The sequence below is a fragment of the Ciconia boyciana genome, chromosome 1, assembly GCF_034638445.1.
Source record: "Ciconia boyciana chromosome 1, ASM3463844v1, whole genome shotgun sequence".
In the NCBI taxonomy this organism is placed as follows: domain Eukaryota; kingdom Metazoa; phylum Chordata; class Aves; order Ciconiiformes; family Ciconiidae; genus Ciconia; species Ciconia boyciana.
The window spans coordinates 18,324,130-18,340,102 of NC_132934.1; the positions used below are offsets into that span (position 1 = coordinate 18,324,130).

General features: G+C 36.4%; 1 protein-coding gene across 3 annotated transcripts in view; it reads left to right on the top strand.

Moving 5' to 3' along the window:
• The window catches only part of TBC1D22A (TBC1 domain family member 22A), a 185,674-nt gene that overhangs the window by 95,969 nt on the left and 73,732 nt on the right, over window positions 1–15,973 (top strand). For all 3 annotated transcript variants that reach the window (XM_072860205.1, XM_072860218.1, XM_072860209.1), the window contains exon 11: window positions 7,756–7,883. In XM_072860205.1, coding sequence (XP_072716306.1) covers window positions 7,756–7,883 — 128 coding nt within the window. The remainder of the gene's footprint in view (window positions 1–7,755; window positions 7,884–15,973) is intronic.

Sequence of the window (15,973 nt, forward strand, 5' to 3'; positions counted from 1 at the left end):
AACATACTGGCTTTGAACAATGTAGAAATGATTCAGTAAGAGAGAGAATGAAATACAAAATTTGCTTTCAGTAGGTAGAGTACTCAAAAAGAAAGTAGTCATTTACTGATGACAAAGTTCCTTCCTTTGGACAGCAAGGTTCAGTATGTGGGAGCTATAATTTTAAGGCAGTGGTAATGTTTAAAGAATCTAGGTGTAGTAAAAAAGATTTCAGCATTTTGTTACTTTATTGACCGAATGGATAGTACACGAGTTGGTGGTGGGTATGTTGGTTGTGGAGTTCCTAAATGAATGAATGAAGTTGCATGAACTGCTCCATGCTAATCAACTGTCTATGAGTCTAGACTGGAGCAAAATGTGCTGCAAAATGGTGGAAGACAAGCAAGGATGACCATATCCATATGGGGGCTGATGCGATCAAAGAGATGCTTGTTTCCCTAAGGACATCTGGAAGCTTGCAGGCAATACTTAAGAAAACTAGTTTTAACAAGTGTTTGTGCTAAGTCAGAGGTGAACGTTACGCAGTCACTGCTTTTCAGGAGATTCTGGTCTCAGGCATGGAAGCTTGCAGGGACAACCCTTGTTGGGTAACACTGTTTCTAGTAAGCAGTGTTCCTCTAGACTATGTAGTTTATTTGTGTTACAATACTGTCTTTTTTAATAGCTACCCACACTTCTAGAAAGTTCAGCTAAGTAGAAATAAATGCCTACTATAGTACTGCATTAAGTAGAATAAAATCTAGTTGGTTGGTTGCTTTGCACAGTTAACAAAACAGTACTGAAGTTTTGTAGATGGAAACCCTAGTACGTGGAAGCTGTCAGTCGAGTATCAGGTCACAGCATTATGAAGAAACTGGAAATGTTACTTTACACTGTTTACTTAGACTGTACATAACATCTCATACTTGTAATAGGCTGGGCCATGAAAACTTTTTTGTAGTCAAGAAGTTGCAATATTGCAGAAGGAGGGAAACATCATTGTTGCCTATTCAGTATCAGACAAATTGTGGCAGTGCAGTTTACTGGTTTTAATCTAATGGCCAGACAAATTCCAGGCTTGCAAGCACATCCCTTGTGAATGAATTTGAGATTAAACCATGTGATGATTTTTTTTAAATGCATCCTTTTAATAATCTGACAATTTAACTGATAATCTGATATCTCTAGTAAAAGATAAATGGTTGCATGGTAGCGTATGGGAGAAATCTGGTCAACCATGAGGTAATGAAATGCCAAACATTGTAATATTTTGGCTATTTGTCACAGGACATTTAAAAAAATTTAAATATGGATTTGTTATAACCTATGTTACGAAGTTTCTTTATCACCATTAACTGCCAAATTGAGTGAGTTAAGTCATAAATAAAATTTCTTACTGCATTTGACCTAACATGGGATGAAAGGTGTCTGGATTTTAAATTCAACTGATTAAATTTTTTTCAAAACCGCTTCCTAAGGAAAAGAACAAATTCTGTCAAATTCCTGTCAAATTCCTATCAAATTCTGCACCTGAAAACTTGCTGGATTTTTATCTTTCTTACCAATGGAGAGAAGACAGGAGGAGAAATTTGGATCACACTGGTCTATTAATCAGTTTTTTAAAAGGTGTCTGGAAAGATGCTAAAGTTGTATTTAATAGAAAGAGTTAGTTGAGGAAAAAAACCACAAATAAAATAGTGACTGTAGACATTGAGTATCTCTGAAGTAATTCTTAGTTATGCATTCTTAGATCTGTCTCCACTAGGTTCCTCCATAAGTTTATTACCTGCCAAAGAAATATTTTGTTAATTTGTTTTAAAAAACTTCTTGTCATTGTCATGTCATATGTCATTCATATTTTCTTACAGGGAACCTTCCAAAAGAGTCATTAGAGAATTAAAAGAAAGACAGGCTCCTGTGTTAATTCTGCAAGACACTACTTTATGTATTTCAAAATGGAAGGGGTTTAAGTTTTGAAACAATGGTTCTTCTGGGTGTCGTGCTTTCTTATTAGGTGCCTGTGTTATTTTCTCTAAGTTTATAGATTATGATGTTTGTTTATTTCTTTGCAATGTCAGTTTTTAAAAATAACAAGGTGACTAATTAAAAAATGAAGAGAATTAGACGGTGGAGATTCTCATCTGTAGTAGGGGTGGAAATTGTTTTCTGAAATGTGTCAGCGCTTCACGCTGTTTGCTTTCTTTGGCTTGTCTTCCATTATGTTAGTCTCTGAATGATTAGTCTATAATGCTTGCCTTTATTGGCATGGTCCAAAGAAGACAATCCTGCTAGAGTGCCATTGGAAAACAGGAGCGCTAGCATATTTCTATAGCATGTTTTCATATGCTAAGGAGCAATGCACAAACATCATTCTGCGTGTAAACGGCAGTGCCAGTAAGCCTCTGTGGCAAAGGCTGGCTCATTATTTCACTGTTCATTTTGGAGTGGTACCAGAGGAGTTGCTCTTGTAGCTAGTGTATGCTCTTCAAGAAGAATTGTGTGGCTCTTCATGAGAAATACATACTTTTCTTCCTTTCGTTGAACTAAAAGGCCTATTTATCAGAGATTCTTAGATTAACTGCATTTCAGATAACTTTTAACGATCAGTGCTTTTTATATTTACAATGAAATATGTATGCAGTATTGATAAAATGGAGTTAAAAATGAAGTGCCCACGGTATGAAATATGAGTAAAAAATGAACTTCAAATAATTTTCAAAAGTGTCAAAACTAGGTCTAAAGTCAAATGTCACACAAGATTGCTAGGGTTGATAGGAATCTTTAAATAAAGGTCAACACCAAAAGGCTAATGTTCTCAAGTAATAAATTATACAGGTGGATGTGGTGGCACCATGCTGTGCCACTGTAATTTGGCAATTCATGCATAATTTTACTATTATTTTGTGGTTGTTCTTTGCTTATATGTGAACTTTCCTAGGCACTCATTCTGACAGTATCCCCCAGTCAGGACAGCAGTTAAGTCATGCTTTAGTACAGGTTATTTCTGTTCTTACCTGTGGCTTTAGTTTGTGATTCTGTAGTCACATACAACTTTAATTCTGAAATCAGTAAAACAGCATGAGAAGCTGACATTAAACATTAACAATAAATATTTTGTATGTATAGGTCCCTCTGCCGTAAGAAGCATCTGTTTAAAGTGGCTAAATGCGATCAAACTAATATATCCAATAAGTGCATTTATTAAATTATAAATAGTTATAAATGCTTTTTATGTACAAAATACATAATTTTGGCGGTATGCTACTTTGGAATGCATTGTATAATGTATTTTATTCTTTAATCAGGAGACTTGCTTCACCAAAACTTTATATATAGGTTTATTGAAAGTATTGGGAAACTTATTAAATGTAATTCTTCTTTCTTTTGAATTTTGATAAAAGAACTATCTTTTTTTAAAACTGGAAAATAATTTTACTATCAGAAACTGCAATAGAAGTATTTTTCATAAAATACTTGAAGTCTGAAAGCTGACAGTAATTATATATCTTGCTTGTTCATTGCACACACGTACTTATTTTCATTGAAATGGAAAATTTAAATTTAGATTATGACTGTCCAAATTACCTTTATCAGCAAAATAGCCTCTACTCACTATTACTTTCAAAGTAGGAAGAATTAACTTTTTTAGTCAATGCATCTTCTATTCCAGTCTTGCATCAATTGTGTATAAAGCACAGAGTTTAGTAGTCTGTTTTTCAACTCGTTTACACTAGAAAGCAGCTGTCAAGAAATTCCTTATGCCTATTAACAACTGTATTTGAAATATCACAACTGGCACAATTTATTGTTCTTTATTACTTACTTTCAATGGCTGCAAGCAACCAAATGAAATTTGTTTCTGCTATGTGAAGAACAAAAATGTTTGCAAGTTAGTAACTTCAGTTAGAAATATAACTGACTTTTTTTGCATCTTGCTTGATGTAGTGGATTATCTAATTATAATAGTCTGCAATATAGGTATCTAAATGTGACATTTAAAATATAAATTTAACATAGTATCTCACTTCACTGTATTTAACTTGCAGCTAAATTTGCCTAGAGCAAAGGCAGACATATGGTAGTAATTCTGTACTTGTCCTGAATAACTAACCTAATAATGGTGCGTTGGGTGAAGAACTGGCTGAAGGGCAGGGCTCAAAGGGTTGTGGTGCATGGGGCTACATCTGGCTGGCGACCGGCCGTGAGCGATGTTCCTCAGGGTTCAGTTCTAGGGCTGGTTCTATTCAGTATTTTTATCAATGGTCTGGATGCAGGAGTTGAATGCACCATTAGCAAGTTTGCTGATGATACAAAACTAGGAGGTGCTGTTGACTCTTTTGAGGGACAAGAGGCCTTGCAGAGGGATCTGGATAGATTGGAGCATTGGGAAGCATTGGAAATTTTCAAATGTTAAATAAATTATCAGTGATTTATTTAACATTTGAAAATTTAACAAGTCAAAATGCTGGATTCTGCACCTGGGATGGAGTAACGCCAGGCACAAATATAGATTGGGAGAGGAGTGGCCGGAGAGCAGCCCTGCAGAAAGGGGTCTGGGGGTGCTGGTTGACAGCAGGCTCAACAGGAGGCAGCAGGGTGCCCTGGCAGCCAAGAGGGCAAACCCCATGCTGGGGTGCATCAAACACAGCATAACCAGCCGGTCAAAAGAGGTGATTATCCCACTGTATTCAGCGTTGGTGCAGCCTCACCTTGAGTGCTGTGTGCAGTTCTGGGCCCCACCACTTCAGAAGGATGCGAAGGTCCTTGAATGCCTCCAGAGGAGGGTGAAAAAGCTGGTGAAAGGGCTGGAAGGCATGTCCTATGAGGAGCAGCTAGGGACTTTGGGCTTGTCTAGTTTGGAGAAAAGGGTGCTGAGGGGCAATCTCATTGCTCTCTACAGCTTCCTGAGGAGGGGAAATGGAGAGGGAGGTGCTGAGCTCTTCTCCCTGGGATCCAGTGATAAGACATCTGGGAATGGCTCAAAGCTGCATCAGGGGAGGTTCAGACTTGACATGAAGAAACATTTCTTTACCGAGTGGGTGGTCAAACACCAGAATGGGCTTCTTAGAGAAGTGGTCGATGCCCCAAGCCTGTCAGTGTTTAAGAGGCATTTGGACAATGCCCTTAATAATATTCCTTAACTTTTGGTCAGCCCTGAAGTGGTCAGGCAGTTGGACTAGATGGTCGTTGTAGGTCCCTTCCAACTGAACTATTCTAGTCTATTCTAACTGTTTAGAAATTAGAGACATGCAAGGCCTCCATGTGGAAAATGAAAATACAGAGGCTTCTGAAGCTTATACTGTCTTAAAAATGTGGACTTTGCATTATAAGCTGCCTTGTTTCATTTTTAAGCCTATTTCTCTAAGGTTGCAGAACATATGTGGTTACCATATCTGTCTTCTCCTTCCAATAACTTTTCAAGCTGAGGATTTGCTTCATCAGTATTTTACAGAGGGAGTAAAGTCTCCACTGTGCAGAATTCCACGACTTTTATGAAGCTCATTTGTTGATTATTTAAAAAAAAAAAAAAAGTGACCCAGATTAGCAGTGCTGCTGAGGAAGGGCTGCAGAGTAAGCCCAGCAGGTAGCTGTTGTGTTTGGAGTGCTGGCTAGATACTCATTGCATGTGCACAGGTTGCTCAGTTTATGCAGAGCTCAGAACTAGCCTTGATATTGACTGTTGTCTCTCTCCTGGCTGGGGCAGCTGATGAGTCTTGCAGAAAGCCTGGGAAAGAAGGGTGTGAAGGTGATGGGAGGATATTAGGTTTGTAGAGGAAGGAAGATTAGTCACAGCGTCTTGAGACTGGAAGGCTCAGGCTATTATAGGTAGTGGAAAATCCATCACAAAGTTCTCGCGTAGTTTTAGAAATATCGACAATATGTAGGCACAATATACAGTGGTAATGCTGTAGTACTTTTCTTGTACACATAATGATAGAGAAGGAGGGGGATTACCCAGGACTTGCTGAGATCACTTAAAAGAGCACAAGATCATTACCTCTCCACCCTCATTCTCTACCTGTTCACATCCCATAGTAGCCATTCAGTCTATTGTATAGCAGAAGTATCTAATTAGCTGGTTAGTGTTATACATAGAAATGAAATTAAGCATTTAAAGATTCACACATCTTTACATATAGCTACGACTTTAAAAAGTTCCCAGGAGAGGTAACAGGTAGTTTTAAGATGTGCATACAGTTTTATGTATTCGTCTATATTTATATTACAGAAGGATATGACTTTGGGAACATAGATACCAGGTCTGCTGAAGAGTGCTTTAGCCACAGACAGGTAGAGGCTGAGAAGTGCCATGGAGAAATACCAGTGCTTTATACATTTCCATGGGTATTTGTTTTCAGACACCACTGGAGACGGGATGTTGTGATAGGTGAACCTTTGGTGTAATGTGTTATGACTGGTCTTATCTTTAAAAAGCTCACTGTTGATTGTTTTTAAAATCTAAAAAATTTCTACTTCTTGCTTCCATATTGAAACAACTGTATCATATTGACTGACTTTCATATAGCCACAAAATACATCTTGAGAAAAAAAATTATTTGAATAACTTCAGTCTATATTATAATTTAGTATAATTTAACTTCTGCTACCTTAATCTTTAGGTAATGTTTCCTGTAACAGTGCTACCATACTGTTGGGATTTTTTTTTTCTTTTTGTTTTTTTTTTTTCCATTTAGTATTTTAGTGCCTTTTTAGATCTTTCTGAGAAATGTGAAATTTGTAAGATCAGCATGTACTCATTGTTTTAGCAGATAATATATCTCTGTGAATGTGGATGAAGGATGATCTGGGTAGCAAAATCTCCCAAGAATGTATTTGTGTAAAGAAAGACAGTAGGAATGTCTTATTTAGGCTTTAACAAAGACTTCTTGTCATAAATTTATCTGAAATAAGACATTAGCATTTCTGCAGTATTTGTCAGTTACACCATGCCAATGTCATACTTGAGCCTGTTAGCTAAAACCTGTTAACATAATGTCTGTGATCCTTTTTGGAGGAAATTATGCTAAATATATAGAAGCCATGTAGTAGATTAGTTCTATTAGCTCTAGCAATAACCCATGCAAGTGATTATCACAGCTTTCAAATGGTAAATGTGCTACAATAAACACAGTGTGTATGAGTACTGCTTTAGAAACCATTGGTTTGTACTGGTTTTTATTTGTATTTATTTGTTATACTAAGAAATTATTTAAGCTGCAAATTACTTAAATTTGCTCACTGTATTTCCTACACATTAATCTCACTTTTTTTTTTTTTGTCTCAAGTGAATGCAACCTTTATATTTACTTTCCTTATATTTCTTTGCCTTGTTAATTTAATGTTGTCTTCTTTTTATTAGCAACACTTTATTTTTGGAAGCCCTTGTGTTATTCACAAACCTTGTTTCTTGTAGTCTTGCCCCAAATAATTTGTAGCCTAAGAAATTAGTGAGGATATATGTATCTAATCATTTCACTTTATGACTTTGTATATTTTTTGTGGTATATTGTAAAGCTCTGACCTTAATCTTTTCTTAAGATAGCACAACTGAGAGCAGTTGTTTAAGCCTTCTAGAGGCAGGAAAATAAATCCAATGTAATGTTTAACTAGTCATTTCTATTTTGGGGATTTTCATTCAGTTGTAAGAGTTTGCATGCACCACCACATTTTATTTGCTTGGGATCGGAGGAGTATTTTATTTTTTCAAACAGTGCATTTGATACTGAAGTGACTTCAGAAAAGTTGCAGTAAAATGTCTGTTTATTCTGTCTTCAGAACAAGTTCATAGGCACTTGGATCAGCATGAGGTGAAATACTTGCAATTTGCTTTCCGTTGGATGAATAACTTGCTGATGAGAGAAGTCCCTTTACGGTGTACCATCAGGTTATGGGACACATACCAAGTGAGTACTTTTTTAAACCTCCGTAACTCTGATACTGTGTTTTGGACATGCCAGTATGTTTGTGTGTGGTTTTTTTTTCTTGAACCTTTTGTTTTAGTGTCATCTGAGAGTCATCGTAATAAGAGAAAAAGCCTTCAGTGATTATTACCACTTAGAAACTTTTAATGTCTTCAGTCTTCTTGCCCTTCAAAACCAAGCACTTGATGTCATGATAATTTATAGTAGTAAAATGAACACTCTCTCAAAGCATGGATTAGTGTCAATACTGCCTTCTGTCTCCTCAGAGAAGCAAAACATTGAATTGTGCTTAATCAATGCCCTCCATCATTCTGAGTTCCAGGCTTCGTACTGCCTGTCTGCTTAACTACTCAATCCAATACTAGCTTCCAGTCTCCAGTGCTCAGCATTCATCCTTCTGTCATGTCTTCTGTCTTATTGTTTGTCCAGACAAAACTCCTTATGTTACTGACCTCTAGTTGAGGTAATTATTTTTCCTCAATAATTTCTTGCTTGACTGTCAAGTGAAGGAGTTGATGTCAGAGAAAAACTGTTTACCTGTTCTTAGTTCTGTTACTTGACATTCCAATGGCTTCTGGTTGCAATTTTTAACTATGTATCTAAACAATATGCTCTTACCTCTGTCTTTGTTGTTGAAGTTAATGGGGGGGAGGGGAGGAAAAAAATTAAAAATATTTTAAATTCCATAAGAATTTTCAACTGAATTAGTTTAGTAAATATGGGAATAACTCAAAATGTCTCGTAAAGAGACATAACATCTTTAAATATCAGTGTATTTACATCGGCTTGTTATGTAGCAATGTTCAGTTAGTTTCATAGACTTTAATGCCAGAATGTCCACTGAGACCATCTATTCAGACCTCTAACAGAGGGTTAAGAATTGCTTGCTATTCATTTAATGAGTCTAGTAAGTTGTTGCAGTGAAGTGTGTTTTGTAGAATGGTATCCTTATCTGATAAGAAAATGTTGATATCCATATCTGATAAGAAAGTGTTAAGAAATGAGCGTTCTATCACTTCTACTGTTAATCTGTCCTAAGAGGTGGTATCCTTGCAGGTTTTATTTGGTTGTTCGTCTTCAACAAATTTCTGAATTGAATTTGGCTAGTGCTTCCATCTGGGGTCCTTTTACCTCCCTTTGTCTCATCTTAACATCTGTTATTCATTTTAATATGTTATTACCTGGCATTTTCTTCCAGTGGAAAATATTTATTCTTTGTGAGATCTTTCTGATAAACTGAAAGATTGAGCTATTTAAATGTTTCACTGTAGCTAATTTCTCTCGTTTTGAATAATTTGTGTTGTTATTGCTGCAGCATTTCTAACTGCTGAAGGTTTTTTTACCATGCTGACTCTAGCACTGCATTTGGTGTTTGATGATTAGTCTCATCAGTGTACTAAAATGATGTAAAAGCTCTTCCTTCATCCAGCTAGCCACCTGTATGTGTCCAAGGAATAACAGTTTTTGCCAAAACTTCACTTCAAGCTCGTCTGTGAGCTATGATTCTATGATAATGTTGAGGAATTTATTTTGACAACCAAGCGTGTGGTTATTTCTTAAACTAACTGTTGCCATGCTGAAAAGACAGCATTTCTCATTGCTAGTCCATAGGCACCTGTCAGGTTACACTTCAATAGGGTCTTTATCCATAATAAGTGGTTCTGATTATTTAATTCCAATTTTGAGCAAATTCTGCTGTATTACAGTCGTTTTCTATAATATTTAAAAGCTTATTACTTATATATTTACATGGGATTTCCAAGCATATCTTTTAAATGAAAATTTCTTATGCCTAAATACCTAAATGGGATTCGTATACCTAAGTGGGATTATTGTTTTATATTAAACATGCTTAAGGAGTAATTCTGTGTTTTGACTCAGCAGGTGCAGTGGATCTGCACTGTTTTCTAAGTTTTGTTATTTAGCAGACTGTTCCGTGTGTACTTCTTGGTGAATAGTGTATTTAAAACCAGTAAGGATATCTTAATGTAGACAGTCACCTATATTGCCAACCCTTTTTTGAAACAACCTCAAGCAATTCCACAAGTTGTTTATCAGATTTCAGTTGTGCTTATACCAAATATATTATCAACCTATAATATGGCTCTTATCAACCTGATAATATGGATAATAAATGCAGTGAACCTACAAGAGCGGGTAAAGTTTGTGCAAAATTTTTGCTAAAGTGTTAAGCAATAACATAGATTTTTACACAAATAACTTGTCACTAAGCCATTCTGTTGCATATGATTTCTAACTTAATTGTTTACAACTGTATCAGCAGTGCTGCTTTCCAAATGGAAAACACACTTTTAAGATGGTATTTGTTGTTCGTTTTATCTTCTGATTCATATTTTTACCTGTAAAGCCTGCTATAGGCCAAAATGTCATTTGGAGATACGTTGGTAAAGAAGTTTTTCAGAGCGTTTAGCTATGGATGGACCTCTCTCTGATGCTGGATTTGAAAAAGAGATGTAAAATTAGTAAAGGCAGAAAGATAATAGAGGATCTTACTTTTGAAAGAAATTTAGCTTTCCAGATACAGATGGAGGGAGCAATCCTACTAATAATTGTAAGTCCTGATAGGTGCTTAACTGCTTTTCTCACTGTACTCAAAGGCTGATGATGTTGTTATCAGGCTTGCTTTTGCTACATCCTGTGTCCTAAAGCAGGAAAGTGAGAAAACATAGGAATTCTCCTTAGATTTCCACACCTGTGCCTCCTGCTATTTTAGTGGCTACTCAGGATGTGCATGTACTGATTGTTCCCCCCCGATATTCTTGAACTACTGTAAACAGAAATGCCTTTAACTGCAGTATACGTTCAGAGGGAAGGTGAACTAATCATGTTGCAATCTAGTACTGGCCACAGTATGGACTACAGGCATCCCTACGCTGCTGACGTGGGGGCTTTTGCTCAGACGCTACCTACCTTACCGTCTCGGGAAGGGATGGGGCATTTCGCAAGGCACTGTTTACAGGCAGCTCTAGTCCCAGTGCGCAGCATGATTCGGGAATGGCATAGGAGCGGTGCCAGAGGAGGGTCAGGATTCCTTCATGTGGAAGGAATGGGAAGACAGGCAGGACTGTCGGATTCCTTCATGTCTGCACTGGGCGTCCTTTCTGGTTCCCCCATTTCCTGCAGAAATTCAGGGTGATGGTGGATGGCCTTCCTCCCCTCCCAAGGGTTAGAGAACAGTGGCCTCTCTTGAAAGAGAGGATCCTGCTGATAATGTTTTCAGAGAAAAAAACATATTGTCTTCTTTGTCTTCCCTTCTCCCCATCAAAGCTGAAATAATGCTTTGTCTCACTGAGCTGCACGTTTTCCTATGTTTGCAGTGGAAAGATAAATGTTGTGCTGTCTCCAGCTTAACTTCCAGACTGGTCGTTCTCAGAGCAGCCCCATTTTCTCATGAACCGCAAGAGGGGATTTTCAGGGAAATGACAGCACACTTAAATAGTCCTCTGTTATGTATTTCCTAGCACGATAGATAACTGTTGTTGTCTGGAGTTGTTAGAACCCCATTCTGTCTCTCAAAATTTGTTGCAGTTCTTCCATTGACTTCTGTGAGAATAGGATTGGGCGCTTAAATGATATCCATCTCTGTGTTGGTATGTACGGTAGCAAAAGTACTCTGGCTGGCATCATATTTTCTGTCTAGTTTAATTTAGGATTCATCAGTCATTTGTTAGGCTCTGTGAAGTAAATTATTGAACATATAATCCAAAATACCTGTACCTGAGCTAGTTACAGTTGAGGGGAAGAGAAATTTGGAAAGGTTCCTAAATCCTCACTTCAGTAAATACTCTGGTATTCCGTAACCGTATATATGAAATCCTCTAAAATATATCACTGTCTTCTGTAGCAGAACTTTGTGAAGTAGAAAAATTAAAGACATAATGCATCTTGCTTACAAAGGATATGTTGTGAGAGCTTCTTAGTCATGAATATTTAGTTTGGTTTATTCTTTAACCTGAATTGCATTTTAATGAGAGTGAATTATCCCACCTTTTCACTTGATTTGGGCTTTGCTATTGTTGTTTTTTTTGTTGTTTTTTTTTTAAGATAAATGCTGTAAATATGTTGTAAATTCTTTCAAAATAGAAATTGCTTGTTAAGTTACGCCCAAGACACTCAAATTTTAAATCTGTAGAACTGATTAATATGAATGTTCATAGACTTTTTCAAGTGTGAACGATTCCACAAACCAAAATAGTATAACATAAGACGTCAGTTTTATCTTTTTATTCTCTCTTGCCTTTTTATCTTACATTTTGTCATCTTTTTTGGCATAAGGGATTGATAAAATGAGATAGCATGATGGCTGAATTATTCAGGATATATAAGTGTTTAACATATTTCTATGGAATTATGAAATGCAAGTTAGTTTTATATTTGTTCCTTGCCAGAGGAGCATTTTGACACTAATTTAAAGATTGCTTTGTGTATTTGAAACTGACTTTTGCTGGCTTCTATCTCTGACTTAAAAGATTCAACATATTGTATTAGAAATGGTGAGGATGTCTCCATGCTCAGTGTCTGTGCTGTTCTACTCTAGATAAATATTTTAAATTTTTACCATCAAAACCTCAGAAAGTATCCTTGCTTCAGTTTAAGACATTTTATTGAAGTTTGCATCAAGTTTTTATTTTGGTTTATTTTATTTCTTAAAATGTGTGTTGTCCTTGAGGCACTTTTAAGATCCACTGTGTTTACATAGCTGCATACTTCTGGGGGGGGGAAGCAGTACCTTTACAGTGATGGCATCCATTCAAAACTCTTCATCCTTGACTAAAAATGGCAATACAGGTCTTGAACGTCAGTGGTTGTATACCAATACTTAGAGCAGAACAGTGTTTAGTTTTAACTATCAGTATTTTTAAACTGCTTAAATATTGAGTTCAAAAGTACATTTGATTTCTGGGCAGTTTGGAGCTGGAAGGAAGTCTTTAACAATGCCATCAAGTCATCCTGATACAAGATAACATGGTCTTATAATGACTGCTGTTTTAAATAGGATAAGAATTTTCATTGGCATATAAGTACTTCATTTTATTTACGTTTCATGTAGAATGGAACGCATGTATTTTTCATTACAGTGTTTTCCTTCTGATCTGATATTCTTACATAAATTACCTTTTTGTGCTGTCTTTTGTGCAGTGATTTCTCTGTGTAAGTAGCACTGTAGTAGTACATAATTTGCAGAAGAGACACTGACACAAGTTCCATAGCTAAAAACTTGCTCAGGAAAAAAAAAAGAGAAAATGAAAAATGAAAAAAATTGTAGCAGCTATGTATATTAGCTTTCAGTTTTAAATACATGGTAGCAAGTGCTGTGTGGATGTTTAGAGTTCAAGTGTACAGCCTAATATTTTCTCCTGCCAGGAAGCCTTTCTGTTTAGTACCACTAAGCTGACGGTTGTGTTGCCAGCGCACCAGTAGGCTGATGTGGTTGAAATGAGTCACACGCTCAGACTCACTGGATACACCGCAAAACAGGCAGGTGAGACAGGTACTGTTTACAGTGCCCTGGTGTCCTACTTTACAGCCTTACCCTATTGTGTGAGGGAAACTTCAGCGTTACCAAGATATCTTAAGGCTTATCATGGTAAATAAATGCAAATTAAAGCATGTAATCCTACCATGTACAATGCAAAACAGTTACAAAGATTTACAAAAGGTATAGGAAAAAGCAAATAACACTGATAGAATTTGACCATACTGGTGAGTTGATTTACTGTCTCACTGCTGAAATAGGTTTTTCTCCTAGTTCCTGTTACCCCCTGCTCCTTGGCAGTATCTGTTAGTTTTCTTCAGATTAGCCCAGTGAGCAGGCTGATGAGTACTGCAGCCAGTGCAAGGGAGAGAGGATGAGAGAGCAGAGCTGTGATTTGAACTCTAGTGTTAAATCAGAATGATTGCTTGTCCTTTTCCAGCTTATTTGCTGTCTTTTCCTAAGAAGATTTTCTTTCTTGGTAGCTAGTATGTTTCTCAGGTTGTGTCCATTAGGCAAACTTCAATAGAGAACACGCATTGCTGGTGGAACCTACTGGCTTATGCCTCTCTTCCTAAAGTCCTGCACGTAGGTCCAGAAAAATGTATTTTTTCCTCCTTGAAATTTAATCTTTCTTCTTCATCCAGGAGACTGATGCTTCCTTTGCTCAAAATAAACATTACTTCATTTTTCTGGAAAATGTAAGTGTGTCTTCTTTAGACCAAACATTATCACATGTACTTGACCAGCCATTTATATCCTTTCCTTCTTCAAGGAGGGTTGAAGTTTGTTTTCCCTCTCTTTGACTTAGTGTCCATTTTTATTGTCATGTATCTCATGTTGGACCTCATATACTCTATTGACCAATATGGTAACAGTCATCTTTGTTTTCCATTTATTTGTTGCTATCATTTATGTAGCTCATCACTAGCTCTTGATCAAGGGGATTTTGTTTAAAAGTGGACATCTCATATTATATTTTAATAAACAACATTGGTATGATTTTCCATAAGTGCTGAGGACCCAAAAATCTTATTGAAGCTCCTGAAAAACTGCAGAAGGACAGGTTTTCTTTTTATCCAAATGGAAAAGTAGAGGTCTAACTCTAGGGACATACTAAAATAAAAGTTTGTTTACAGAAATTGTAACACCACCATCTCCTGCCCCCCCCCCCCCCCCCCCCCCCCCAAAGAAAAAAAAAGAGAGGAGGAAAGGTTAGAGGCGAGGGGAAAGGTTACATGTAATAATGTTATTTGTCTGGCTTGTCTGGCCATCAGTCATTGAAATTTAAGAAATGTTCAAAAATGCAGTGCTGGTGTTTTCCTGTGTTTCTATTTTTTACATAGACTCAATCAGAGATTTTGATTCCCTGAACGTGAGAATGATTTAAGTTCGTTTTTCAGTAGACTTGTCTTGTGATTAGTATTTACTTAAACAAACAAAAAAATCAATTAAAGTTGAAACAGGAGTGCATTTCTCAACAGACACCAGAGACTCTATACAAGAAAGATATTATCACTACTCTGGTCTCAATCAAAGCCTTAGACCACCTGAGACAAGAGACTCAAAATACATCTACGGAAAGCAGATTTAATTTTTCATGGTCAGGAATGAATTTTTTTTTCTTTTTCTGTCAGTTCTAACATCTCTTTTCCATATTCAGTGCATGATATTAAATAGACAGTTGTTCTCATCCTTTTCTTCATCAGGAGCATAAGACCTCTCACTGTCTCAGTGGTCTGGTCTTTTTTCTTTTTTTTTATACAAAGCATGGTTTGGACCATAAAGATCCTTGAACCAGATTAGGTTAAGTGGACAATAACCAACATTTAGAGTAAGAGCAAAAGAGTGTGGAAGGTACAGTTTGATATACCCTCCCATCTTCTCCTACTCGGAAGCTTTATTATATCACTATCTGTTATACTTTTTTTTTTAAATGCCCATTGAGTATTATTAAATATGTATCTAGTTGCTTTAAAATATACTGTTTAAAACATCCTGTGGTAGTGATTTTTTGCAATTTCTTTATGCAGTGTGAAAAGAAATTCTCCTCCTTTGATTTAACAAAAGATTCTTTTGAATTTACTTCCACTTATTTCTTTGATTATGAGAAATTGTGTCAAATCATTCTTTATTCACTTTTTCCCCATCACCTGTTTCAAAACTGTTTTCTGTCTCTCTATGCAATCATTCCTTTTCCAAGCTGAAAATACCTGTATTTGTAGAAGCCATTTCATGCGCTTTTTGAGCTTATCTTTCTTCTCTGTAGTCTTTATAGTTTTACTATAAATTTTATTTCTGTCATATACTAAATGGAAACTTCTTCAAGAGATGAGTACACCATAGATTCATAGAGTGAGATGCAGTTGTTTTCTATTTCTTTCTTTATGTATAATTTCTCATGGCTTTTCTTGTGTTGAATATGAGTGCTTTCAGGTAACTGTTCGTAGTTAGTCCAGCTTGTCTGTCTTAGTGGTTAATGTCAAGGACAACATCAGTTATGTATGCTTTGCAGTGTTTTTCCTTCTGTGTGTATATCCAGACTGAATTTTACTTGCCATTTTATTATTCAGTGACA